The sequence below is a fragment of the Choloepus didactylus genome, chromosome 13, assembly GCF_015220235.1.
Source record: "Choloepus didactylus isolate mChoDid1 chromosome 13, mChoDid1.pri, whole genome shotgun sequence".
Lineage (NCBI taxonomy): Eukaryota > Metazoa > Chordata > Mammalia > Pilosa > Megalonychidae > Choloepus > Choloepus didactylus.
The window spans coordinates 50,213,423-50,239,207 of record NC_051319.1 but is presented as its reverse complement, the minus strand read 5'-3'; the positions used below and the strand labels follow the sequence as shown (position 1 = coordinate 50,239,207).

The 25,785-nt window shown below is 35.5% G+C and overlaps 2 protein-coding genes across 2 annotated transcripts in view; one reads left to right on the top strand and one right to left on the bottom strand.

The window, feature by feature from the left end:
- TMEM232 (transmembrane protein 232) overlaps positions 1–25,785 on the top strand; it is a 384,954-nt gene that overhangs the window by 48,720 nt on the left and 310,449 nt on the right. The gene's annotated exons all lie outside the window — the stretch shown is intronic.
- Positions 1,718–23,879, bottom strand: SLC25A46 (solute carrier family 25 member 46). Its single transcript, XM_037800747.1, has 8 exons — positions 23,468–23,879; positions 20,886–20,928; positions 19,668–19,725; positions 17,915–17,992; positions 15,937–16,037; positions 8,455–8,511; positions 7,167–7,224; positions 1,718–3,071 (listed from the first exon to the last, which is right to left on the bottom strand). Exons 1-8 carry the CDS (start codon positions 23,754–23,756, stop codon positions 2,493–2,495), a joined length of 1,263 nt encoding a protein of 420 aa, XP_037656675.1. The 5' UTR covers positions 23,757–23,879; the 3' UTR covers positions 1,718–2,492.

Sequence of the window (25,785 nt, the reverse complement as noted above, 5' to 3'; positions counted from 1 at the left end):
AAGTAAGGCATGCCTATCAAACTTCAGCTTCATGGCCCAAACCTAGCCTATATAAGATGACATTTTAATAAACTCTTATTTACAATACAATTAATCATACTAAATTAGAAAAAGTACTATTCTGAGCTATTATTATCTTAAATTTAGTAAAATGATATTTGATTTGGGCACTGATATGTTAAAGAAACAAAATAGTCATTTTAGAAAGAGGAAGTGTCTCCAACAGTAATTTCTACTTATTCCTTTCTAAATTCAGTTAAGCATATTTTGCCAGCATTTAAACGCTTGAATTGTAAAAATATTTATGTTCAACAAAATTTGAAAGGCATTAAAAATTAGTATTTTACTTATCACTTTTGATTTTAGTTTTAATGTTAATTTGTATTCTCTTTCTCCAAAAAGACAGAAAATAAGACCAACCTTACTTATTTGTGTGTGATTCAGCCTATCAGTCTTGTAATTATTCCATAAAGAAACAAATATATATAACTGTATTTTCACCCTGACTTAAAAAAAAATCTCAAAATAGCCAGTTTTTAGTTTGATAAAGAATCCTGCAGATTTTCACCAGCAACTGCTTGATTCCATTCAGATTCTATTCTTCTAGCAAGTCAATTAACTTGAAATTTTCTGAAGTTTACTCTCATCTGAAACCACCTTCTTTGATTATAATAAGAATGAAAGGATTTTTGAAAGTTGGACATATTATAAACATCTAAATATTACTTAGTTCAAAATCAAGGAGAGCAATTTAAATGCGTAGGTTGAACAAAGTAAATCATAAATTAAAAGATTAATACAAAAATACATGTGTTTATTGGTGTTTAATTTTATTTTCCCCACTTGATGGAATTGAAAAATGGAAAACTTATGTGCTTCAGCAATTTAAAATAAACACATTTGCAAGACAAACACATTTGAAACATATACTGTTTAACACTTTTTTTCTGGATATCTTTTTTTTTTTGTTGTTCTAACAGTGTTAATCACAAAAAGTAACCATTCATCTGACATTTAGCAAGTAAAATAAATTTCAGTTTGTATGTATTCTAGTTTGGACAAATTAGTGCAAAGTTAATGCAGTAAAACTGTGATCACCCACACGAGGAAATGAAACTTTACAATATTTAATGATGGATCAAATGCATATCATTTTACTATGCAAAAAGCCTAACCTTCAAATTAAATTTAGGAATAGACAGAATTTTTATTAAACTGATCCAGCATTTTTTCTGCTTATTTGTTGAAATGCATGTTTTTTCCTCATGGAATCCATAAAGAACAAGGACCAAACTCCCTTTAAGGTTTGTATCTTTTCTTCAGTGTTCATTCACATGAGTTTAAATAAAAGGTAATAAAGACAAACTTGCTTTTTCCTTTATGTATATCTAGTTCAGAGAAATAAACTTTAAGCAAAAAACTGAAAGAAAATTGAAAATTGGAGCCATTATTAATGATGAATATATGGAAGGCAAGAGCCACAAACTCCAAGGTGAATTTTAATTTTGTCTCCTTTAACACAAGTCATTCAGAAATGAAAGGCAAGTGAGGTTCCTTTTAGTACACAATTTGTAAATGTGGAAACAGTAATAGTTGTCATGATTATTTTATATTCTCTCTCTCAAGAGTGGTTCTAAAAATAGCCTGATAGTTCACATGATGAAGCAAACTGAATGTTATAAATGTCTGAAAAATTTTAAATTGCTGGCACTGAAACACTGGGTTTGCATATTGGTAAGTATGCTATGTTCAATTTAAATTTTTTGGGTCCCTTTGCTTTTAATGTTTTATTCTTGGTGACATTCAAGCAGAAAGTGCATGGCTTCATTTTATGCAATAAGCTGATATAAGATAAGAGAATCTGTAGGGATGAAGGAAATACCAAGTTATATGTTTGTATATATAAATAGCTTTATATAATACATACATAGCCATTAAAAATTGTTATTTATGGGCAATGCTATTTAAAACTCTTAAGTTCCCACTTACAGATTGTCAAATCTAATCCTTTGAGTCTTTTTCCTTGATGACATAATTAATTTGCTTAAAGGTAAACTATGACCTGCTGATATTGTACACTGTATTTACGATGCTATACCAATATCGGTCCAGAAGGTGATATAAATATGTAATTAATATTAAAGTCAGATGGAAGAGATTCAGCTCTATGCAATTTTGTTTTATATTTGATAACAAAGTTTTGCTTCAGCCCAGGATATTTATTTTTCAGTTCAGCATGAGTGCTACAAAAGCTAGAATTTAATTTGTATGAGTATTATTTTTGGTGAGTTTTCAAATTTGGAATAATTTGATCCAAAATATATACCCACACCTTAAAAAATGAAGAGTATTAATATAATCAGCATGGGCTTTTTCTACCAGTTTTACTTTCTGATTAATTTTTTCTAGTATTTCACATTTTTTTCTTCATGGTTTCATAGCAAAGTATCCAGATTATGCTTTCAGGATTGACTAGTGATGGAACCTAAACCTCAAAAACTATTTTGAAGAAGGGTAGAGTAAATAATTTTGGTAATCTGTAAAACAACCGCATGCAGTGTGTACTGTATTATAACAGCACCAAACCCTTTATAAAAACCAAGCACTCCTTCCTCCTGCCTGATTGTATTGATACAGTCTCTCATTCCCTCATACTGTGTATTAATTGGAAGCACTTCATAGCCCAGGTCTGTATTGTCAATTATTGTGCGTGTTCCTTGAATGTGAAGGCGGTGCAAAACTGTTTCCAATGGGTAAAGTATAACGTCAGAGCAAAGACTGGCAGCAAAGTTAGCAATTAGTTCAGGAAAATAAGCATCCAACATATTCTGCATAGGGCTAGTGCTCTCAGCTAGGTGGCTATTATAAGTCTTTCTCTTTAGAATTACTAGGACAAACTTCTGAATGATTGAGCTGATTATGTAATGAAGAACTCCATGCAGCACCGTAGGGAAGATCAAGGAAAGAAGGGGAAGTAGTCGTTTGCTATGAGGCACTCCCATGCCTATCACTCTTCCAATTCCTTCTTTAACACATTCCAAAATTCCAGTATTATCTCGAATTATTTCACTCTGAAATTAGAATAATGTAATGAGTAAAACTTAACATTTGCCTATCTTGCCACACAAAAAAGGACTCTTTCTAGGCCCCTTTTAAATCCTAATTTACTGACTAAAGAGGGAAAACATCAAGTTTCCAGGCTTCAAATGTTAAGTAAGCATTAGATTTCTTTTTTCAAATGAAATTTCATAAAACAGCAGTGAAGATGGGAGCTTTTCATACTGGAGTAGGGAAACAGGAGAGGAGGGGACACATCTGAATTCCCCACCCTCAACAAGCTTCTTAGAGTTCATTTTGAAAACCTATTACATGATGCCTAAGGAAGCAGTGCAGTGCTTAGAGTTCATTAGCATGGGTTTGAATCCTAGCTCTATTACTCCTTGGTTACATGACCATGGGATGGGGAAGTTACTTAACTTATCCTAAGCATCAGTTTACCAGTCTATAAAAATAGGATTAGTACTACCTCCCTTTAATGCAGAGTTGCTGTGAGTATTAAATAAGAAAAGGCCTGGCACCCATAGGCAATCAATAAATGTTAGACTTATTATCATCTACAATGTCTCTGACATTTTACATTTTACTATTTTGAGGATATATATAACAAATTTGCAATACAGATTATAGAGCTATGGATTCATAGAAAAGGAATAGCAAAGAGGTGAATTCAGCTGCAGCAAAGACTGCAGAAGAGAACAGTAGGAAAGGAAGTTAAAAAGGTCGCCAGGGGCCATGGCACGCTTTAGAGACCCACTGTAGAGACTCTGGTGTCTACTCAGAATTAAATGGGAAATTACTGATTGGTTTTAAGCAGAGAATGGACATGATATAATTTGGGTTTTAAAATAACAAGCTAGTTGCTGTGCAGAGAACAGACCATAGGAAAACAAGGGCAGAAGCTGAGAGACCAGTTAAAAAGCTACTGCAATAATCCAGACAAGAGATGATGGTAACATGGACTAGGAGGTAGCAATGGAGATAATGAAAAGTGGTTTAATTATGCCTTTATCCTGAAATTATAGCTGGCAGGAATTATTGATGGATAGGATTTAGGCTATGATAAAGAAGTCAAGGAAGATACTAAGGTTGTTGGCCAGAGGAACTGGAAGAATACCATTGTTTTTTCCAAAATTGGGAAAGATTGGTTGAGCAGAAATTTAAGGGAGAAGATCAAGAGTTCAGAAATGTTAAGTCTACAGTGTAAAGTCCAAGTGGAACTTACACTTGGGAAAAAGTCCAAACTGGGCATATTATAAATTTGGCAATCCTCAGTATATAAATATTTAAAACCATAAAACTAAAATGAGCTCAACTAACCTATTAATCCATTTCCCTGTTTCAGTCTATTGTTAACAGAGTAGCAAAAGGGAGTCTACTAAAGCCAGAGCACATCATTCTTCAGTTCTCCGAAGATTTCCATCTCATTCTAAGGCCAAATTATTATAATAATTTACAATGCCCTATATGATCTGGTCCTTTTACCTTTGAGACCTCATCTCCTCTTATTAACAACCCCTCTTGCTTAGTTAGCTTCAACTATATTGGCTTCCTTGCTGCTCCTTGAACCTGGAAGATATTATACCACCTCAGGGCCTTGGCCCTTGCAGCTCCCTCTCCTTAGAATGTTCTTCTCCCAAATATTCAAGTAGTTCTTTTCCTCACACCTTTACTAAAATGTCCCTTTCTCAGTGAGGCCCTTCCTGGCTTTATCAAGAATAGGAACCATCCTTCCTACATATTACACATTCTATTTACCTCCCTTGCTTTATTTTTTTTTCTTTAGCACTTATCACCATCTAGTATACTTTATATATATCTTGCTAATGTCTATCTGCCTCACAAAAATGTAAGTGCCATGAGGGCAGGGTACTTTTTGCCTGTTTTGTTTGCTGCATCCCTAGTATCTAAACAGTGCCTGATACAGGTTGGTATTTAATAAATGTTCAATGAATTAAAAAACAAAAAGTTCAGCAGCTGTGGAAGATGAGCTAGAAAGATAAAGTGAAGTCAATAAAATCCTTATTTAACATTATGCTGAAAAGTCTGAAATTGAACTCAAGGAATATCAGTCAATATGGATTCTTAAGCAGCAAAAGGATACAAGCATTGCAACCTAAGAACATTAAATCTTGCATGGATATATAGAATGGATTTTAAAATGCAGGGACTAGAACAATGAAGGCAATGGAATACTAGGAAGTTCATATGCAAGGGCTTCAGGAGGTATTTTACAGTAGATCTATGTAAATACATGTATTTTTCAAGGGAAAGAATATTATCAAAGGGATCTGAACTCCCCAGAAAGGCAAAGCACCATTGAACATGAAGTAGGAAGAAGGAAGCTAATGTAATAAGCTGAGCATATGGTAAAGAAAAGATTAGAATGGTGGCCTGTTGGTGGGGAGAAACAGATAAATCTTAGATACCTATAAAATTAGAACTAAGAAAGGCATGAAGGATGAAAGGAACATAAAAATCAAAAGACTAAAATCTAAAACTAAAGTTTTGTGTCTTTAGGGAGGGTTCATAACAATAGCACCAACAATAGAAAAAGAGATGAGGTTCAAAATGGAACTAATTTTTAGAGGAAGAAGATGAAATTGTTTTTATAAGTTGAGTTTGAGTTAAGATGGATTTCATTCACATCATGATTTGAGTTCAAATGATTCATGAGTAAATGAGTTCTCCAGAGGAGTGAGATTAGGATAAAAAGCAGAGGCTGAAGAATTGATTATTGTAGTATAATAAGAGTAGGAGAAACGGAGAGGAAAAAGGTTACTGAATGAAGAAAAGGAGGATATTCAAGAGAGTAGACATTTAGGACAGAAACAGTATTCTATAAAAGCAGTCAAAAAGAGTCAAAAGGTGGAACTTGGAGTAGCAAACACAAGGGGTGGCTATTTGGTTGGGAAAAAACCAAAGTAATATATATAGTAAGATGGGCACTTGACATAAGTAACATTTAGTATTTATAACTCAGTTATTAAAATATTTCCAGTTTATGAATGATAAAATTAAGATTTAGAAAGGTTAAATAATTTGTTAAAGTCTCTTAAAGAAATACGATTCTAATGGGTTTGTCTAGAGCTAAAACTTGTTTTCCCCCAACAGTTCATGCTGCTTAGTAGTTTTTCCGTAAGTTAATTACCTTCCTGCCATTTTTTCCTTATCAATAAATGAGTGTATCTTATAGAGTGATAACTCTGTAACTCTATAGAACCATACAAAGGTTAGATATCATTTATTTAACACAATGCCAAATGCAATGAAAGAGGATATCTACCAATATATTTGGGTAGCAAGAAGTTAACTGAATCAAAAATCAATTATAGTGAGTGTGATGCCTGCATTCTTCACCAAAAAAAAAAAAAAAAAAAAAAAATGATGAAGCCAGAAAAGACTAAATGGAAGGGTTTAATTAGAAGAACAAAGGGTGATCCAGTGGGTTTTTGTAGAGCATCTGATGTTGGACATAGAAGATGAGTATATATAATTAATTGGATTTTATGCACAGGTGAAGTTAAAACTGCCTTTACCTTACAGTGTAAGTATAGGAAGGGAATGGCAAGAAAATGTATGGCATTTAATTCAATGTACTTTGGGCGCCATCATGTGGTTAGAAATAGTAAAACAAATAGAAACTGCAGGAAATTGCTTTAGCTTAGTGGTAGTACTTACCACACCTATAACATCAAATGTTCTTTAAAAGGCCTATTTACAAAGAACGCAGTGAGTTTTATGCTTGGGTAATCAGTAATTTATCATCCTATGATAATTCATAACCCTTTGAGTTGTCTATCAGGGCCTTAAAAAGTTAAGAACCATAAGCAAGTCATGGGTTCTGTGATATCTGAATAAACAGCATAATTACCTATAGAAGGGATAGAAAGAATGAATAATAGAAGTATGAAGCAAGTTTGCAATAGAAATACACATGCCAGCAATGTGCCTAGTATAATCTTTGATATACATCTGATTTCTGTGAAATAAAATTTTTATAAGTTTGCTGTCTTAAAATTTCCTGTTTACACAATACAACACAATATGTTGAATATTCTAAAAACTGTCTTTAACTAAAAAAAGTGACAATTAAAAAAACAGCTTACCTGTACTGTCTCTATTAGGCTTGCTGAATAAAAAGGCATTGCCACCACATAAGTTAGGCTGTAAAAATTAAAACAAACCTATCAATATATGAAACAAGATGCTTACACTAAGTGATTTAGAATCTGCTTTAATATACTAACATAATTTATATTCAAGCTAGAATGATTTTTTCAAAGTTTTTCAACTATTAATACCTATAGATTAAAGATATTAATTTTAGAGACCTATAACAGGATGCTTTATTCAACATTTATAGATTAAAGAATTAAGTGTTAATAATAACACAGGGGCAGCCTGCAAAGATGACAGATCTTGTTTTAAACCAGTCATATGTAGGATCATTTATGATTCATTATTTGGAAATCTACTTGCATATATCTAATGTATACTATAAATCTGATACTTAAAACTCAGGATGAGGGATCTATTTCATTACTTGCCTTCTTAGTGATATTTAGAAAAAGCATACTTTTCTGCTATTATCCTATCTATTATCATAACTTATTCCCAGATTTTCTACTCAGCAGAGCTAAGCCAGCCCTCTATGGTGACTGAAGTCCCCTTTTATTATTAAAAAACAATATTGTACAGCTTTGCAAAGTTGTTTCTTATCACTATTGTTTAGGCATAGTAATAGTACAACTTTGCAAGCCTGTAAAATATAGTTATTTAAAATAATACCAAGTTGGGACTTACCTAACCCCTATGGGCCAGGTCCTGGCAAGTATGTTTTTCAAGGTGAATGGAACAACACTTAAATAATAATGTGCTGGCTGGAATGCCCCACAGAGGGAGCCAGCAAGCTGGGGGTTTCCAATTCACAATTTTCAAAAAAAAATTAAAAAGTGAAGAGTAAAATTCTAATCTACAAAAAGTCATTGTTGTAAAATCACTAAATGCCTATAGAACTACATTTTAATGGCACTAAGGTTTGGGGTTGCTCATCATCATACAAATATATTTGTACCTCTAACACATGCAAAATTTTTTTCTGGTAACTCAGGTGAAACAAATTGAAGACCTTTACTAACTTTCTATGAACCCAAGAAAAAATTAGGTTGTGATTCCAGACTATGAAAATACTAAGATTTTTTTTATAAAGATGATAACATACTTCAAGATTTGATTCTTAAACTCTGTTATTTTGTCCTTTGAAGTTCTACTTTCACAACAATTTTACTGCTGTAATTTCTTCACTACTTTTATTTAATAAGGATTTTTTTGGGGTTCTAACACTATAAAAATTAACGGAAACTCCCAATAAAAAATGACACTTATGACACTTACGATTTCAGTAGAAGGTGTTCTCCTATTTGTTTAGGATTCCATTTGTGTGAAATCTCCCTAAAAAATAAAAATAAATTTCAATAAAACAAAAGACAAGTTATTTAAAACATCTTGAATTAGCCCAATTTTCAAAGTGGTTATCAACTTCTAATTTATTTTCATCTGTAGGAGAAATATATTTTCTAAAGGTATACATATTTTCCTTTCTGAGACACACTTCAAACAAGTGTAGTGGTTTGAAAGAGAAAAAAAAATGTATGAGGTACTTTTGTATGTGTTGGTAGAAGGGGCTGACAGAGGAGGAAGAAATTTAACTGACTATAAAAATGACCATGATGAGGAGGAGATGTTATAAAATGACAAAATGAGAAAAAAGATATTGGACGGGGAAGAGATTAAGGAATGGATAAAGGCAGGAGAAAAGCTTTGTAAAATATGTATGAAGAATGAAATCAAAGAACAAAACAAAATTAAGTAGGCATAATGGAGACCAATATATTACATTTGTATAGTAGCTAATTTCCAAAGTGCCTTTACTTAATATGATTCTATTAATTTTGGACCTTTATTACCATCTATTATATTTTTGAGCACCCACTATATGCCAAGCACAGTATGAAGAAAGTTGCATGAATTATTTCTAATTCTCACATGACCTTATTATTCCCATTTCAAAGATGAGGAAATAGGCTCAGAGAGAGTTCATAACTTATCCAAAGTGATAAAACTAGTTGTTGGTGGAAATGGGTTCTCAACCCTGGTCTCTGACTTAAAGCCCACACTGCCTCTCATTTCATTTGATACAAGGAGGAATCCCATGAGATAAACAGAGTAGGTTATTATCACATTCATTTTATTGATGAGAAAATTGAGGCTGGGAAAGATCACAGAGACATGTTCAAACTATATAGACAAAACACTAGGTCTATAATGAGGGTCTAGGACCAATGATGTGCTTCCTGCTATTTAGGATACGTGAGGAGATCAGAGAAGAAAGAAGAAAAAGAAGAGCGGCAAGCAGACAGAAGAACAAAAAAAAAGGAAAAAAAGAGAGAAAGTTATATCAAAAGAAACAACAAAAAGGGGAAAGAATACAGAGAATAAAAGAAAAGGTAAACAGGGAGACAGAAATGCATGAAAAGGCAAATAGAAGGGAGAGAAGAAAATAGAAAAGGAGAAAAAGAAGAGCAGAAGAGAAAGGGAAATACAAAGTAAAGATGAGACTTGCTGCTACCAGTTCCTCTGATACAATTGGTAAAAGATAGTATGTCAGTACCCATTCCACCTTAGCCACAGCAGGACGCTGAGATAAGAACATTTCCTATTGAAAGAAGTGAATATGATAAACATTGGCGATAAATAAAGGAATAATTGTATTTTATGTGTTTTATGAAGAAAGTTGAAATAAAATCACCAAATATGTACATGCCCTAAAAAGAGTATAATTATAGTATGGGGGGCATACAAACTTCCCCACAGGCATTTTTAGACAATAGAACAGGCAGCCCTGATATATAATATCTTAGAGACTTCTGGGTCACACTCTGATTATATTAGGCTTGAACAATTACAGAAAAATATACCTGAAATGATATTCAGTAATTAAGTTGAAAAATGTAAAAAAAGAAAAAAAAAAAGAAAAAAAGGCTGAATGGGGCTACCATCCTATAGACTGACGCTGTTAGAGAAAACACAGACACCTGTTAACTGGCATTGCCAGACCTCACCTACCCACACCTCCTTCTCTGGGAAAATCACAAACACACACTAACCAGCCTTCCTCCAGGCCCTCCCTTACCCCCACTCCTTTCCTATTGTGCAATTTGGGGGGGTGGGGGGTGGGATAACACTAATGAAAAGGCCCTGGCAGACCTTAAATAGTAAATATCTGTTACAGCAGTGTTCAGCTTTGTCTCCTTTTCAGAATTTCCATCTCTCTATTGATACTCTGAGTTCTGCTATTTTATTTCCTTTTGTTCTTTGTTAATGTTTTCCTTCAGCTCTTTGAGCATAAAGTCTATCTGGTATGTCCTCCTCATTGATGTTTTCTCCTTTGTTTGGGCCATCGCTTCCTATTTATTTGTATGTTTTGTAATCTTTTGTTAAAACCTGGACATTTTGATATTTTAATGTTATCTCTGAAATTTAGACTCTGAGGCATTTGTTCCTTATGTTTGTATCCACCTATTGTTACCAGTGTTATGACAGTTTCCCGTGAATGCCAGGAGCTAGCAAAAAAGAAAAGGAGGAGGAGGAGGAGGAAGAGGAGGAAAACACCTTTCCCAGTCTTTGCAGACAGACCTGTGCAAATGGTCCCCTTCAGAGCTTAGACATACAAGGATTTTAGAGAATAGCTCTAGGCCAAAGTGTAGGGGTTGCTCTCATTCTTTCTGTGCATTTGTCTTATCTTAGACATGTGCATGTGGCTCTAGGAATTCCCCAACTACATGGATAGGAATGTCTCCTCTTCCCTATAAAACAGTTTCTTCATGGTCCCGGGCACTGCACTGTATATCCTATAGCCAGCAACTCCTTGCCCCAGCCAGCCACTTGATCACTCTCCCACAGTACACTGTAAGAGAGCTCTGTGACCTGCCTTCTACACACAGGGCAAGTACTGGGACAATGAGTATATGACCAGGGTCCTAGTTCAGTTCCTCAGGACACCACCAGACAGACTGGGCCAAACAAACATGCTCCCAGTATGTGCACAAGTGTTAATCTGCTCCCTCCAGAACTGGAACCTGGGGTCTGCACCGGCAACATGCGCTGGCTCCATGCTGAGCCCGTGAGGGGTGGGGAAATGACCAGCCAAGGAACCACAAGTAGCCTTTTTCTTGATTCGGTGTTCACCCTGTTACTGAACTCCTTTAACTGTTTTCTGGAGCTTTGAGAAAGATGTTTCGGCTAGTTCTTGCTGGTTGCTCAAAGCTTCTGTTGGCAGATGGAGTCCTGAAGGGTTACCTTTATCATGGCAGGGTCCCATTGGACATTTTAAAGTCCTAACCCTATCTGACTATCAGCAGCCCTCAGGCACTGGTGTTCCTCCTCCTTCCTGAAGCACTCTCTGCCTCTGTATTCCACTATCCCTTGCTCTTCTGGTTTTTACAACCTCCATCTCTGGGTCTTTCCCTCAATTCCTTTGCAGGATCATCTTCTGTACCCCACCACCTATTGCTGGAGTTCCTAAATTAGAATCAGGTCTCTTCCTTTCTTATTGTATATAGTATATTACTCCTTCTCCAGGCAATCTCATCCAAGATGAAGACTTTAAAAGTATGCACATTTATTATTATCTTCAGTTTTATCTTTCCCTCTATATGCCAACCTTATATATCATTTCCCTACTGACAACTCCACCTGGTTATGGCAAGACACTTAAAATGATTTTGTCCAAAATCATACTCACGATCTTTCCTTCCTACCCTTAGACTCTTTGTGTTCCCTACTTAAGGACTGTTAATCAGAAAGGAAATCTACTGAAGTAGAGGAAGACTTCATTGTGTTTAAGTCAGTGAATTAGGAGGAATCTTTGGGAAAAACAAACCAGTGTGGGATGAGTCAAAACTAACTTGAAACAAACGGGTTTTGTGAGACTGAACTAACAGGTAGCCTTGGCTACAGAGACTCCTTCCTTTTATTAATGATATGAGAAAAGCCAAAGGTAAAAGAAATAAAGGGTAATTCGGACTGGAGCAACACATGGTCCAATTCAGTCCACTAAAGAGAAGGCTGGGAGAGGGTTCTGGGAGGCTCTGGGCAGTAGATAAAGAAAGAGATCACAAGGTGATGACCCTGGGTTATAGACATTGTGTTAAAAACTAGTAATACTCACATGTAATATAAGCTTGGTGACTTAATGAGTTGACTTAACAAATACTATAGACTTATTCTTTTCCTCTCTGATGTGCTCATTAGTATAAAAAAACTAAATAATGGTAAATCTATACTGTCTTTCCTGTTCTACTTAGTGATCATTATGCAAATAAGGAAACCCAGTCTAGGAAACATCAGAACTAATCCTTCTCATGGGTAGCTTCCATGAAGTGCTTAATGTTATTGCTTTGCTGCCTTATTTGCCATGACTTTGCCTTCCCCCAAGATAGGCCAAGCTTGCCTAAAGCAGTTAGAATAAAAATACTAATAATAATTTAAAAAGACAGTTCCACTCTACTTCAGAGAATGTCTTCATTCAATATCCAGTTACCAAGGCAAAATCTTAGAAGTCATCCTTGACCCTTGTCACCACTTTTTCATCTACCATCCATCACCCATCACCAAGTTCCATTAGTTTTACCTAAGTATATTTCAAAGTTATCCATTTTCTTCTGTCTCAGAAGATATCATTCGGGTCCTAGGTACCATTCTTACCTAGATTATTTTTACAATTTACTAACATGTCTCCTCTTATTCTCTTTAGTCCTCCCATAATCTTTTCATCTATGGTTGCAATGACCCTTTGAAAACAATTCTGATCATCTGAACTTGACATTGAACCCTACTTAATAGGGTCCTTAAAGCAGCCCACAAAGCAATGCAATGTCTGGTTCCCACCCATTTTTTTCAGCATTATCTCATACCACTTTCCTTCCAACTTGCTCTCCATATGAGTGATATGGTTCCAGCCATATGAGTCTTCTTTTAGTTACCTAAATTCTCCATGTTCCCCCATGCCACAGTATCTTTATACAAGCTTGTCTGTGTCTCCCATTCACGATTCAGATCTCAGCCTGTCATTTTACTAGGAACACTGTTCTAACCCCTTTATTACTCTTACAGAACCATGCTTTTTCTTTCAGAGAAAAAAAAAAATCTCAATTTGTAATTATTTATTTATTATTAGTGGGATTATTTTAGTTAATGTATATCTCTTCCATTAGATTCTATGCCCAATGGAGACAGGGACCTTTGCTGTTTCTTCTCATTGTATAGCTGATTTCTACCACGGAACCTGGCACATAGTTGGCACTTAGGACATTAAATTAACTAGGTAAATAAATGAATTAATGAGAGAAATTTATCACCAAAATCATCTAAGTAGAACAATACAATAAAAAAAAATTTTTTTGTCTTCTTTAGCAATATTCAAAATGACCAACAGAAAATACACATCCACACAACTGGCTGTCTATATGAATATGGAGTAAGAAAGTAACATAACATTTAATAAAATTCTGTGCCTTGCATTCCCATTTGTCTCCTTTTTCGTTTTCTTTAACCTGAAGAACATGCTTTGAAATATACTCTACTACTTCATTTCTGCTTCAGAGAGACAATGTTGCTTGCCTAAGGTCCCCAAAATAAAAAGTAGTGTAGCCAGTACCTGAACCAATAGAGTTCTGATCCAAGTACAGAATTCCTTCTACTCTACTATAGGGATATTGCTATGTTTTACTGAATTTTTATAGAATTTTGTGTTTGTGGGGAACCTTAAGAATATTTGACTACAAGTATTAACTTGTGATCTATCCAGTGCTATAAAAAGCAACAGATGAATAAAGTTAGTCAAGGGCAGAAATTCAGATTTTTAGGTATAAGAGATTCAGGAAACTTGTAGCTGGCCAAATGTTGTTTTGTCTTTAACCTTTTAGCAAAGCTGTATTAAAGGAACTGTAAGACTATGAGTTCCTTTGAAAGCAATCACCTTGGTAAAAAGCTTGATATCAGTTTCTCCTGACTTCTTTTTTCTTCTCCAAAAAGACAGAATCCCAAGATTGATCACATATGAGAGACCAGCAGCTCTACCTTCAACTATCCCATTTTTTGTCAATCCAAAAAGATCTCCCCTGAGAGGGACCAATTTTGGATTAACCATTTAATCTTTAATGCTATCCCTGTGATATAGTGCTGCTATAGAAAATCAATCATGCCAAACAGCAGCTAAACAAATTCATGATTTCCAGTATTATCTATTAACATTCTTTTCCTATATTCCTTGTAAAATTCCCTTTTTTGTTACCCCTAGTTGTAACTGTTCCAAATATTATCATTCTTCTAATGCTTTTCTACTAAAACCCCAATGTTCATCCTTCTTTCACCAAATTACCTTGACCCTATTTCATAGAGAAAATAGAAACCCATAAGTAAATTTCCTAAATTTTTCTACCCTCTTTCTTCAGATGTATCTACAATTCTAATTTTCCCATCTCCTGGCTTCTAAGAAGCTATTCTCCTATATCTTACTATTCTTTTTCAATTTTATTTGTGGGTATCCCTTACTCTTCTCTTCAACTCCCCCTTCCCAATACACAAATACACACATGGCCCAGAATTCTGGCCTTGGTCCACTTTAGACTTTTATATACACTCCCTAGGTGATTTCATCCATCCCAATGCTTCAACTGCTGCTTCTATTCTATGCCAATATTCAAAGCTGTGCCTTCAGCTTCAAATTTTCTCTAAAAGTGATCCATGGCTTCAATCACTTACTAGACATGCCCCCCTCTAGGGGTCTTGTAGGAATCTCAAACTTTGCTCATGGAAAGTTAAATTCCTCATCTTCCTCTCTCTCCAACATATTCTTCATTAATTATCCAATTCAGTTAATGTTTTCTTATCTAGAAATCTCATCACTGTTGAAAATTTGCTCTCCCTAACTCTCATACCCAATCTATCAGTACTTACCATCAATTACACTTCAGAAATATCTATCTGGCTCTACCCCTCTTATTCTGTTCCACAGTTCAGATCCTTCTTCATCTGGCCTACATTACTGCAACAGCTTTCTACAAGTCTCTGCCTATACCAGTTCATTTTTTTTACACTGCCATTTGAGTATATCCTTTATCAAAAACACTTATGCATAAAAAAGGAGGTGGGGGAAGAAGACTTAGACTCCCAACCCCACATAGAATAAAGCCTAAGTCCTCTTGGAAAGGTACAACCATCACTTTACAACCATTCAACCTCTTTTCCTATTATTCCATCCCAATATTTCAAGCACAAGAAACTTCTTATTATGTGGACTTTCCATGCCAAAACACTGTGCATACTGTCATCTCTACCTGAAATGTTCTCATCTGCTAAATCAAGTCCTACTTATCCTTCAAGATATACCTCAGATTTCAGTTCTTTTTTGAAACCATTGCCAATAACTCCAGGCAAAGTGTTCCTTGGGCTCTGAAAGGGGTTTGTTTAATTACAACACTATTCATGATAACTTTCTTACATATGTCTCCCTCAGCAAACTGGCTATTTAAATACTAGGAATTGCTCACATATTCACGTTTGTTCCTTAGTTGGCAGTTGCTGGCACATAGCAGGGACTAAGAGGGAGCTGAAAAATAAATCTCAATAGATACTAAATCAGGATGCAATTGATTTGTCACATACTCATTCAGTAAGATTAATTAATTGATTTTACCCTTTTTCTTCTCTTAGTTACTTCGGGCAAGTTTTCAGATTAAAGGTACTTTTAGAAACTGCTACATTTAATCAAAATTTAAAATGAAGCTAATATTGAGAAAATGCCAAAAAGGTTACCTTGGCAAAGGTGTGAATTCACTGATTAATCCTTCTGCTCCAAGTGTGACTCCCTGGACAATAAATGTACTACCCATTCCTTTCCAAAGGGCTCTTGGTCCCTAAAATGAACAAAATTTATTGTTATTTCTGTTAATGCCTGAATACAAAACACAAAAAAAGGGCTTAATAAAATTTGATATTTAATGTTTTCCAATAAACCATTACTCTAAAAGAAATCTTAGTAGAGAATTACAACTAAATGAATTTCCTGTCTCTTTTTATTGTTTTTTGGATGATCTACATTTAGGAAAAGATGAACACACCAATTGATTAAATACCCCTAATTAGGGCTCCAGTCTTGACTTCTTTCCAGACTCTTACATCTATATATTCAACTCCCTTCTAGTCCTCTTCTTAGGATGCCCAATAATTACTTCAAATTTTACCTATCCATGGGTTAACCCAATCACACCTCCATGCTACCCTACTGCATGTCTTTCTCTGCTGTATTTCTAATCTCCCTAGACAGCAGTTTTGTCACCCCAGTGTCCAAATCCTATATCCAGATGACAATTTTCTCTCATTCTTTATATCTAACCAGTCATCAAATCCTAAAATTCTACTCACAATCTCTTATAAATCCATCCTCTTTTCTCCATCCTTACACCTTTATTTATATCAATGTGACATTACAACAGTCTCACTATCTCTAGTATTGCCCCTTTCCAAATACTATCAGTGATATTCCTATTCTTACTATAAGATAGATATACAGTAAAAATCAAAAGAACAAAAGGGTAACAGGTGAAAAGTCTGTCTCCTTTTCACCTTAGTCCCCTTGTAGTAGTTTGCAATTTATCCTCCAGAGATAATCCACACATAAACAAGTATGTCTCTGTGAGTATGTATAGATATATAAAGGTTCTGTTTGTTCATGTTTAACAGCTGGTAGCTTACTATGTATACTATCCTGAAAGTAACAGGTATCTCAGAGTATCCCTTATTCCATATCTGCGCACACAGAGCTACCTTATTTATAACAGCTACACGATGTTTCACCATATAAATATAATTTACGTTTAGCATAATTTATTTTACCAGTATCCTATTGATGGATATTGTTTCCAATCTCATTATTATATGCAATACCACAAAGACATCTTTGTATAATGCTTGTGTATATATGCACACATCTAAATGGGATGATTTCCTAGAGGAATTAACAGATCAGAGAATATGCATATTTTAAATTTTGATAGATTTTGCCAAACAACCCAAGTTTGTTCATGGCCCTTTGTTTACTGCTAAAAAATCTTCAATAGTTCTTGTGTAGCTTTCAAGATAAAGTGTGTGGTTCTTAGAGGGCTCTTTATGATCTGGATCCTGCTTACTTCTCTGGCTCCTTTTACATCCTTCTCTTATTACTCAACCCCTGCTCCAAGCAACCACTGGACTGCATTAAACGCCACTGCTAAACATTGTAACCTCTCCTTCTCTTGTGCATTTGCACATTCTACCTCAAATACCTTTCCCCTACATTCATCATTAAGAAGCACATTCCTTGACAACAAGGATACAGCTCAGATGACCATTCTTCCCCAAGTTTTTTCTAACCATACCCTGTGCCCATTTCCAGTTTTGAAAAGGTACATCGCTCCTGTTTCTGACAGCATTTTGATACCTCTAACATTGCACTACAATCTTCTGTTTAAATTTCTGTTTCCATAGCTAAACTATAAGCCTCTTGAAAGCAGAGACATTGTCTTACCTGTTGCTGTTTTCTCAGAGCTTAACACAGCTCTCTGTAGTTTTTGCTGAATTACTTAAATGAAACTTTGGAAGATTCAAAAAGATATCATTACTATGTTACATTAGTTTTAGAAGAGTTAAGATACTTTCATTAACCAAATTAAAAGGAATTATTCTTGCTGTAATTTTTACTAATCTAACGGCTCATTATGTATAACTTTAATAGAATCTACAGTCTAATGCTCACCTGAGTTTTGTTAAAGCTGTACATAATATTGATGACTGTAAATGGAGTGAGATGATAATTCCGGGCATGATAATTAACCTGTCAAGAAGATATTTTGTGAATGCCTTCTGTTACTTTTTTATCAAGAAATAACAAGTCCATGAAAGATATGCAGTGGGGTCACAGTATAAACCAAAGGTAAATTTTGAAGTCAGCATAAATTATGTATAAGCAAAGTTACTCTTGAAGTTTCTTTGCATCACCTGTTAAAAGTACAACATCCTGAAGACTAATATATATTATACTTAGTAAAACAGAATACATAATACTGAAAACTTTTTGTTTAATATTTATGTTTCCTTAAACACCAAAATTACATTTGTTGTGGCAAAGTGCTGATACCATTTAACACACAGGAACCAAGAAGAAATCAGGAAATAGGAAATTCGTGTCTCCCAACTCATGTTCATTTTAGACAAGCATTTTTCAAACTATAGGCTGCAACTAATTGATGAATTGTGAAGTCAGTTAAGTAGGCCAGACCAATATTTATTAAGTGAAATGTGCATCACACATTCTAAAGGTATTATTTCATAAACCATTTTTTAATTACTCGCATATATACATACACTGACTCACAATGTATGTATATTGTAACAATGGAAAATAGATGTCTGAAATATATTTTGGGGCATATAAACTATCCATGGTATTTAATAGCTGCTTCTCTTCATATACTTATTTTTTCAGTGCTAAGCATGAACACTTGAATGTAATGATTTATATCTTTTCTAAGTCTAACAGCAGCCAAGAAGGTTAGTTATATTATAGCAGTGTAGTGTGGTCTGCTGAACCCCAAGGACCCCACTACCCTTTCAGAAAAGTCTAAAATTACTTTCTTAATGACACTAAGGCATCATTTGCCTTTTTTCATTGTGCAGAGATTTTCATGACGGTAAAAAGCAATGGTGGGTAAAACTCCTGGCTCCTTAGCATAAAACAAGACAATGACATCAAACTGTATTTCTGTACTTGTATTCTTTACTTCACTCCACTTATTCATGGGAGGGTGTGGGAAGCTATCTTCACTTAAGAAAGCCCTTGATGAAACAGCACAAATTAATAATTTTATAATATTTTAATCATTGTTGCATAAGGAAGTAAGGTGGTTTTCATGAGGAAAAGCACTTTACAATTGAGTTCCAAGCTGAACTAGCCACTTTTGTCTCGGTACACCATTTTTGCTTAAAAAAAAAAAAAATGTAACTACCACTTACTGAATATTGCTGTAGTATCAGAATATACATGATTGTCTAAAAAGAGTATACACCTTCCCTTTTCAACTACACTTTTTGTGTTTCTTTCAAAAACATTGTACTGTAACAGACAGACTGCAGAAACAGATATGACAATCTAGCTGTCTTCTATTATGCCAGATATTAAATTAAAATAGTTATTTTTCAAAAAATACTACTAATGTTGATATATAATGGTTTTATTTTTAAATGAATTAAATAAATACATTAGAATTTTCCCAGTTTTGATTTTTGATATGCCAAATATCAATAGAAAAAACATAAATGAAAGTTCTCTGCAGTCCTCAACCATTTCTAGGACCTTTAAAGAGGTCTTGAGACCAAAAAGTTTGAAAACTGATAGAAATTTTAGAACATTTCACATGGACTAAATGGTTATACAGTCCCATGCTATTTGGGATCTATACTTCAAATCCAAGTTAGAATTAGTTTTAAAAGGTCATAGAAATTGCATTTACCTGGCATTGGCGGCGTAGAACAATGCAAGGATGAGCCAATACATTTTCTGTAAAGAGACTATAAAAAATAATTTATATATGTGTGTGTGTATGACCTATGTCATGCATAATATATATCTATAATAGCCAATTTATAACATATATATGTATACAAATTATTCTTGCCTGAAAAATCATGCAATTTTTAATGTTTTCCACTGTTAATCAAAAAGATTTTTTTAAATGTCTACAAATGTGTGAAAAAGCATTCCACCAATAAAAAGTTCAATATGAAAGGAATTAAAGCCAGATCTGTAAACTGGTAACCATGGGAAGCAATATATACTATTAATATTTATAGCAAAAGATGATGCTAGATCTCTGTATGCACCTTCTCAGATATTTTGTATGCCCCTCTCCTTTATTTTCAGAAGATGTCTTACAAACAAAGTTCCTATAACCAGAGCCATCTGTTCTACATGAATCGATTTTGGTTGTGATGTACTTTGCACTTAAGTTAGAGTTTTAATGACCATGTTAGTTGACTATTGTTTTATATATCAAATATTTCTTTTGAAAACATTTACTACAAAATGGGCTTATATCCCCTATAGCTGTGGGCCTAAGGCACTAACAGTGACTTACGCACACATGCACACACACACATAAATGTGCATTCATAATATATCAAATGACCAAAAGCTTTAAGTATAAACAGTGAGGCTAAAGGAAAAGTAACTCCAGCAGAAAGAAAAACTTTAATACACAAGTTTTGTTTCTATTGATATTAGTGTCCTAATGTTTAATTACGCAAATAGTCCTTTTTCCTTGATTAAAATGTTTAAAACAATTGACAGTCACCCTGGCATGAAATGTAAGACTTGTACAATTACCCTATTTTTGGAACTAGTATTCACTAAAGGTCACAACAATCAAGGCTGAAGGATTTTCTTAAACAAAATTATTGATGATTAGAAATAAAGAAATTACCAAATTCCTTACACAGTGACTTTGTAATTATAAAATTGTATGATTAATCTCTACTCTTACTGGAAAAAAAAATCAAATTATAGATTTTAAGTAATGATAATTGTTCTTCAAAATAATACTCAATATTTAATCTATTGTTCCTAAGAATATTCCTACTGAAGCATTACTAATCATTTAATATTATAAATGACATTAAAGAAAAAACTTTGAATAAAAAGTTAAATGAAATATCTTTAGATAAAACATTACCTTGCAAGTCCAATACCAAATCCAGCAAATCTATTCAACTGTTCTAAAAGAGAAAGGATATGAGTACTCATAACTAATATTTAGGTTTACTGTAAAAAAAAAATTCTTTCCTTTTATTAACAGGCTGTTTTATTAAATCCCAGGTCCCCAAGTAAAATTCTGATATGGGCAAGGAAGGTAATCTGAATGAATGAAGCACACTATTGAGGACTGTGACAAGTTGCAAGATGTAGACCTTCTAAAGATACAACCACTCTCTAGCTCCAATTCATTGTTGCCATATGGGAGTGTGGGCCAAGGGTTTCTATGCTCTGATTTTTCTAAAAGCATATTCTCATTTTTAATAAACTCTTCCAATTTTTAAACATTAACAACTATTTCAAAAAGCATTAAAACATTGTATGGGCCAAACTAAACATGTCCCCAGGAAAAACCTAAGAGTTACTGGTTTTCAACTTTTGACTACAAACGGTTTTAAAATTTTCTGTGGAAGGCCCTGACTGATACACCAAAAACTTTACCTCCCATGTTGTAAAACTAGTTATTCACTGTTACTGGTGGGGGGCACCTATGTTAAACCAATAATCTCAAGTAAAACACCTCTAAATATTAATTTGAAAGAGTATATAGGTAACCAAAGTAGGAAAATATGGCTTTCTTCTTCCCTGTCTCTCCAAGTTTTAAATATTTGTCTCAATGATAGGTTACTAGGTATATATGTGCTACCACTGATGGCATTTCTGGAAAAATTTACAGCTAGAAACATTCTATGCATATGTCAAAATAGAAAATTTTTTCTCCTTGACTAAAGAACCCAAAATAATAATGGTGAAATATCACAACCCCAGTAGACATTAAATTTCAACTATAGTACAATATTCATAATGACATCTCTTCTCTTTCAAATGAAGCAGTGCTATCACCATCCTCCTAAAATCAGAACAAGGCCATGTAAGCATGTTGCTGGGGAAACTCTGGTTCATCCCTGCCTTGAAAATGTACAAGAGAGATAGAAAGCTTCTGTTGCACAATTAAGGTGCTTTCATCCTTTCAGATTTTCCCATTTTGTGTGTAGGGATCATCCCCTTATATTAGCAGACTATCCTGTTGATATTTTCTGGAAGGTGTTAGGAAGGTTTATTACTTTTAACTGTGTAAGTCATTCAGGCTTCTATTCTTCTTGCAAAGTTACACTCACCAACCTCTCAATTACTGCAATAACAAAGAAACAAAGAAACAAACAAAAAACAAAAACAAAAAACCCCAAAACTCTGATTTTATTGAGTGCCTCCTGATAGTCATCAAAGGATAATTTATGAAAAGATAAAAACGTAAGCTTTACAGTCCAAGAAGATAACTGGAGAACAATTGTGTGTACATTTTGAATTATTTAATTTATAAGTTATAAAAGCTTTCCAGTGCTCTGCAGGGGCCAGTATGATACAATGGAAAGAAAGCTAGATAAGAGTAAAAAAAGTTAATTGTGTGGTACTGAGTAAGTCAGTGATCCTCCTCCACGCCCTTACTGGATGGTGTTTAAAGTCTATTTCTCCCAGTTAACCCCAAATAAATAATTTTAATGTATTTCCAAGTCAAATTCAAGGAAATGAGAATAGAGCTGATGTCTGGAATATATTTAATAGTTAATGAACGGTATCATTCATCTATTATTCTAACAATTTCAGGAGAACAGGAAGAAGCTGTCATTAGTTCAACTTCATAAATTTTTTAAAAGTTGAGAATATCTAGAAAATAGTATCACAATTAAAAAAGAGGTCCCCTGACATCCTAAAGAGAATAATTATGTCTTTATTCCAGTCATATCTTGAAATTTTATCAATGTTTCTAATTGTTAAGTGGAGTTTTTAGGTCTAAAGAAAGAAAGCACAGAAGGAAATCTGGAAAACAGACACAACTCCTATGAAATAAAAGGGAAAATAAAATGAATACTTTTCAGTATGTGTCACATACTGCACTGGGCATTACTCACAACTCTTTCTATTTAGCACTCAAAAAAACCCTGAGCTGTTATTATACTTGTTTTCGAGAAGAGAAAATTGGAGGCTCACAGAAATTACGAAATTCACTCAAAGTCGCTCAGCTTACAAGTGGTAGAGCGAGGTTTGAACACAAGTGTCCCTATGCTGAAAAGCCTCTTCTCTTTTTAGAACACACAGCTAAAAGTAAAATAAATGAATAAATAAATACCAAGGAAACACACTTTGCTGTCAAAGCGAATTAGGTATCATTCACACGATTTCGAATAAATAGCAAATAACCTTATTTTCTTCTTTGCTGTCTCAGGCTATAGGCTGTAATATGCCAAAATCTCTCAAAATTCCTACCATGCACCCCGTGGCTAGGACAGGTGTCTTTTTTGGAGGTGATCCCGGTGACAACGTTTGTGTAAGGAAAGGGGAAGAAGCCCGCTTCAGAGAGGACGATAGGACAGAGGGTGTGGCCCGCAACAGACCGACAAGGGATCGGAAGCAGTACTCTCCACTCAGCTTCTTGGGTCTGCAGGCCGCGAACTGCGGCTCCGCTACCCCACCCACCCTTTCCTGGGTCCCCATTCGCCTCACCGCTGCTCTGTCCCCGCACGCTGCCGCCTCCGCCACCGGGAAAGAATTCCTCTACTGGCCCCTCGAGCGGGGTAGAGGCGACCGGAGCGGGGTAGGGCGGGCTCTTCTCGCCCCAGTGCAGGTTGCGACTGCCCGGGATATCCGGAGGAGTGGTCACCCAGTGGCTCAGGTCCGACGAAGTGCTGAAGGACCTTGCAGGGAAAGCGCCGCTGCCTCCAAATCCCTGCTCGTCCCGGGCGCCACCCCGGTAGCCCAAGCCATCAAATCCGTCCGGGCGTCGCGGATGCATCGCAGCCGGGACAGAATGAGGCGAGCCCTCCCGGGGCCCAACACCACCGGGATCACGGCGACCTCGAGCCGCACAGCTCCTTCTAGGCCCTCTCGGTGTTAAGGGAATTCTGACAACCGGAAGTCACACTGCAAACCCGGATGTCCTGGATGCATGTGATCATAGCCTCTTCCGGTGACTGTTAGAGGCATGGTTGCTAGGGAGACGCGGGGGGAACCTGAACCTACACCTAAACCTTTGTCACCGTTAGGGAGGAGGTGGGAACATGACTGCGGGGTTAATGCAGCACAGTACTCAGGAGATGCCGGAAAGGGAATTGGGGTAGAAGGTGCAGCCGCGATGGGATGAAGTCGAATAAAGGTGATAAAGCGTTGGTAAAGCTGACCAGGTGATCTCAGCCAGAAATACGCCGCCCCGCCCCACCCCACACAAAGAGACCAAGATCTAAGTCTTGTCTTTTCTCACTGTTGGTGCCTCATTTGCCTGAAGAGGGCTATTACAGGTTGGATGTTGGTAACTTTCCACCTAGCTTTGTCTCTCGCACTTAAGATTTTGAACAAATTCTGAGAGATCTGGTGCGACCCAAGGCTGCTATGGACCACTGGGCAAGCAGTTAGGAAAGTAAACACTGAGGAGAAGGAACCTCCTACCCGAAGACAAAGTACCCCCAGGAATTTAGGAATTAAGTATTTTGTTGTTTTGAAGCTACAAAACTACGAATAGTTTTCTGCAGTTTTTTTTTTTTTTTCCTGATGCAACTGGATCCCAGCAATTATCTTTAGAAATCAGGACCCCTGACAGAAAAACTAAGAGGACTTATGTGGCAAGCCCCCCCCCTCCCCCGCTACTACCTATTTTCATGGGCTTCATGGATTCTTGAGGCAGAATTGCTCTCCTTAGGTCGGATGGAGCCTTCCATGAGTTCCTCTTGCATCCCTTCTTCCCCACCGGAAGCCCAGTATTCCGAAGGGTGTCAGAACACTGACGCACTATTCTCAGTCTTCCAAATGCGAACTTCAATTTTAAATTAAAGTCATAGGCAACTTCATTTGAAGGCATGGACGTTCTTAAACCAAACTGGGTTTGGTTGGGGTTTGGACAAAGGTGTTCAACCACTCAATAAGCGTTTCTGGTATTACTCGAGAACTAATACCAAATTACTGGGTAACTAATACCAAATCTGATACTGGTTATGGCAATAAATGTATATATTTTTCCCTCACCTAGGAATGGTGACTCCAAGGATGGGATTGGCTCAAGTCCTAAACCTATTGTTTATTAAAAGAAGGAAAGGAAGAAGGCCTGAGTGTATGTTTTTAATATAAAAACAGTGACATCCCACAATTTCACAATCACATCAGTAGAGAAAGAATGAAGCATTAAAGGAGGACAAGTGGGTAACTAGAAAAGTGGGGGTGGGGAACAATAACACCTACCTAACAGCTTACTCCCAAATAAATTCCAGATGTAAAATGTATTTTTTCCTCTTTTTAAAGATTAAATAACAGGTGAATATTTTTCAAGTAGTGGATTAGACAACTTGTTAGGAGAGAACATGTCTAAAGTCATTTAGGAAAACACTAATAAATTTGATCATGTAAAATTTAAACTTCCGTGTGGTAAATGAAAAAGGAAAACCATATGTATCAGTTTGTATATATTATGTTCCCCAGAAAAAGCCATGTTCTTTGATGCAATCTTGTGGGGGCAGACATATTAGTGGGGATTAAGTTGGAACATTTGGATTAGGTTGTTTCCATGGAAACGTGCCCACCCAACTGTGGGTGGTAACTCTGATTGGATAGTTTCCATGACATGTGGCCCTACCCATTCAGCATGGGCCTTGATTAGTTTACTAGACCAATATAAACTCAGAGGGAAGGAGCAAGCTTGCTACAGCCAAGAGGGACACTTTGAAGAATGCACAGGAGCTGAGAGAGGAACTGCAGTTTACAGAGACGTTTTGGAGATGGCCTTTGAAAGCAGACTTCTGTTCTGGAGAAGCTAAGAGAGGACAAATGCCCCAAGA